Source organism: Otolemur garnettii, unplaced genomic scaffold, assembly GCF_000181295.1.
Source record: "Otolemur garnettii isolate 467f Iridium unplaced genomic scaffold, OtoGar3 scaffold00011, whole genome shotgun sequence".
In the NCBI taxonomy this organism is placed as follows: Eukaryota; Metazoa; Chordata; class Mammalia; order Primates; family Galagidae; genus Otolemur; species Otolemur garnettii.
The window spans coordinates 3,357,445-3,360,470 of record NW_003852406.1 but is presented as its reverse complement, the minus strand read 5'-3'; the positions used below and the strand labels follow the sequence as shown (position 1 = coordinate 3,360,470).

The 3,026-nt window shown below is 40.1% G+C and overlaps 1 protein-coding gene across 2 annotated transcripts in view; it reads right to left on the bottom strand.

The window, feature by feature from the left end:
• The window catches only part of LOC100966321 (ubiquitin carboxyl-terminal hydrolase 8), a 34,983-nt gene extending 34,068 nt beyond the window's left edge, over window positions 1–915 (bottom strand). Inside the window, exon 1 of one of the 2 annotated variants that reach the window (XM_023510073.1) lies at window positions 768–915. In XM_023510073.1, coding sequence (XP_023365841.1) covers window positions 768–883 — 116 coding nt within the window. In that variant the 5' untranslated portion in view covers window positions 884–915. The remainder of the gene's footprint in view (window positions 1–767) is intronic. The other variant, XM_023510074.1, reaches the window with a different exon arrangement.
• Between the last annotated feature and the right edge of the window lie 2,111 nt (window positions 916–3,026).

The following is a 3,026-nucleotide window of genomic DNA, read 5'->3' as shown; positions in this document are numbered from 1 at the left end:
ATGCCAGAGGTGGCAGGTTCAAACCCAGCCCTGGCCAAAAACTGCAAAAAAAAAAAAAAAAGGAAATACATAGATAGATAGATAATGAAAAATGAAAGTAATTACTATTTACTAGCTGTGAATACTATTGGCCCTCAGAAAGCTGAGACCTGCTCTCCCTTTAGTTAAGACGGGGACAATAAGGACAGGTGTTGTGGCCCTGTGGTAGTGTCAGGCCCTGTGGAAAAGGATGTGTATATAACATTTCTCATTTAAACTTCCTGAAACCTCTAAGAGATGGGCACTCTTATTTTACGATGGAAACAGGGGCTTACACAGGCCACTAGCTAAAAATAATACAGCTAATCTAATAAGTGATAGAGTTATTTGAACACAGTCTAACTTCAGAATCCATACTTTTTCTTAAGCACTTCTTTTTAAAAAAGGATTCATACACACTTATAACAGAGAATAGTATGGGGAATTTTGATATGTAAAACAATTCAATTAGTTAGCAATTTTAGTTAATTTGGTACATTATGATTCACAAGCTTACAAACAGAAAATAAGTCAGTCAACAAATACCACAGATAGGAGAAAACAACTAAACCCGAACGTCCCCACGTCCCCAACTTTATCCTTTAAAAAGGACAAGGTATGTCTTTAAGAAGCAAAGAATAAAAGAGTCAATAGGAAAGGACAAGACAACTTCATCAGAATTAGCTTGACTACTAAACATTTACTAAGGTCCACCATTGACTATTTTATCTAAACACACAATAACCCACCCTGGACTGATGGCTTCTTCAGGAACACTGAGAGAATGTAAAATACAAGAATCCTGATAATCCTGCATTCTTCGAGCATCCATTATAATCAAGCTGATGTTTTGATCCATCATCATTGTATACAGTTCCTTTGCTGTGATTGATCCTTGGAAATGAGAGAGACACTATTAAGTGACAACAAACATTAAGTGCTGTGTGCTGGTATATCAGTAAGCACAGGACAAACAACACTTTTCCTAAAAGAGGAAAGTATACCAAGGCTCAGCGCCTGTAGCTCAAGTGGCTAAGGTGCCAGCCACATACACCAGAACTGGTGGGTTCGAATCCAGCCCGGGCCTACCAAACAATGACAACTGCAACCCTTAAATAGCCAGGCATTGTGGCGGGTGCCTGTAGTCCCAGCCATTTGGAGGCTGAGGCAAGAGAATTGCTTAAGCCCAGGAGTTGGAGGTTGCTGTGAGCTGTGATGCCACTGCACTCTACCCAGGCAACAGCTTGAGGTTCTGTCTTGAAAAAAAAAGAAAGTATACCGAGTGTCATATGTTTGCTATGCTATCATACTACTTACTACCTTTTAAACTGATATTAAATATTATCTGTGTTTTAAACATTTGCTAAGAAACCAGTCCAGTGTTCTGTGTGGGTGCCACGTGCAGTGGTTCACGTGTGTAATCCTAACATTTTTAACATTTTGGAAGGCCAACGTGGGAGTACCACTTGAGGCCAGGAGTTTGAGAGAAAGCAGTAACATAGGGAGATGTTTCCAAGTGTGGAGGCACGTATTTGTCGTCCCAGCTACTCAGATGGCTGAGGCAGAATGATTGCTGAGTCTAGGAATTCAAGGCCATAGTGAGCTATAAGCCCATCACTGCACCAGCCTGGGTGACAGAGCAAGACCATGTCTCCAAAAAATAAATAAATAAAATAAAGACTTAAATACCAAAACTTGCTACTGAGGTTACAACTATATCTGGTATTGGCTCTGTTGCTGGCATAAAATAAATATGTGTGTCTTATGAAAACAGTCTGTTTTTTTAAATAAGGACATTAGAAAAATGTTAAACTGGGGGCAGCACCTGTGGCTCAGTGAGTAGGGTACCAGCCCCGTATACCCACAGTGGCAGGTTCAAACCCGGACCCAGTCAAACTGCAACAAAAAAATAGCCAGGCATTGTGGTGGGCACCTGTAGTTCCAGCTACTAGGGAGGCTGAGGCAAGAGAATTGCCTAAGCCCAAGAGCTAGACGTTGCTGTGAGCTATGACACCACAGCACTCTACCAAGGGCAACAAAGTGAGACACTGTCTCTAAAAAAAAAGAAAAATGTTAAACTAGAAGAAACATCTTTGGGTTAAAAAATTCTCAAACATTCCTAAAATCAAAAGTGCTTGATGAGATCCTCTGGACACTATTTGAAAAACTTTTTGAGGCCAGGCCTGGTGGCTCATGCCTGTAATCTCAGCATTCTGGAAGGCCAAGGCAGGTAGGTTGCCTGAGCTCTGGAGTTCAAGACCAGTCTGAGCAAGAGTGAGACCCCATCTCTAAAAATAGGTGGGCTTTTTGGTGGGCATCTGTAGTCCCAGCTACTTGGGAGGCTGAGGCAAAAGAATTGCTTGAGTCCAAGAGTTTGAGGTTGCTGTGAGCTATGATGTCACAGCACTCTACCAAGGGCGAGAAAGTGAGACTGTCTCAAACAAAAAAAATTGTTATATGGCAATATTTTAAGAAGAGAAGTTATTTTGGTGTTGCATATAATTATAAATAAATTAAACCTTTTCTGAGAGAGGGAAAACTTCTCTAGTAGATGAAGATAGCATCCTGAGTCATCTTGTTCAGGTCACATATTTGTGACTAGAGCATCGACATCTTCTACGAGTAACTTTCAAACTGCTAATTTGGACTCTTTCAAGAACCCTTATAAATAAGTCTACAACTTGGGGTCATAACTAATAACAGTTAATACTTAAATTTTACTAGGTGTTTAAGAGTTTTACATAGATTAACTATTCAGTCCTCACAATAATATTATGAAATAAATACCACATTATTATCTTCACTTCACATATAGAGAAACTAGAGAGTTTAGTATAGTCAAGATCACATGGAAATTCAGAGGAGGAGCCAGGTTTCAAAAACACAGACAGTTTAACTTCTGGAAGTCCATACTCTTTTTTTTTTTTCTTTTTTTTTTTTTTGAGACAGAGCCTCAAGCTGTCCCCCTGGGCGGAGTGCCGTGGCATTACAGCTCACAGCAACCTCCA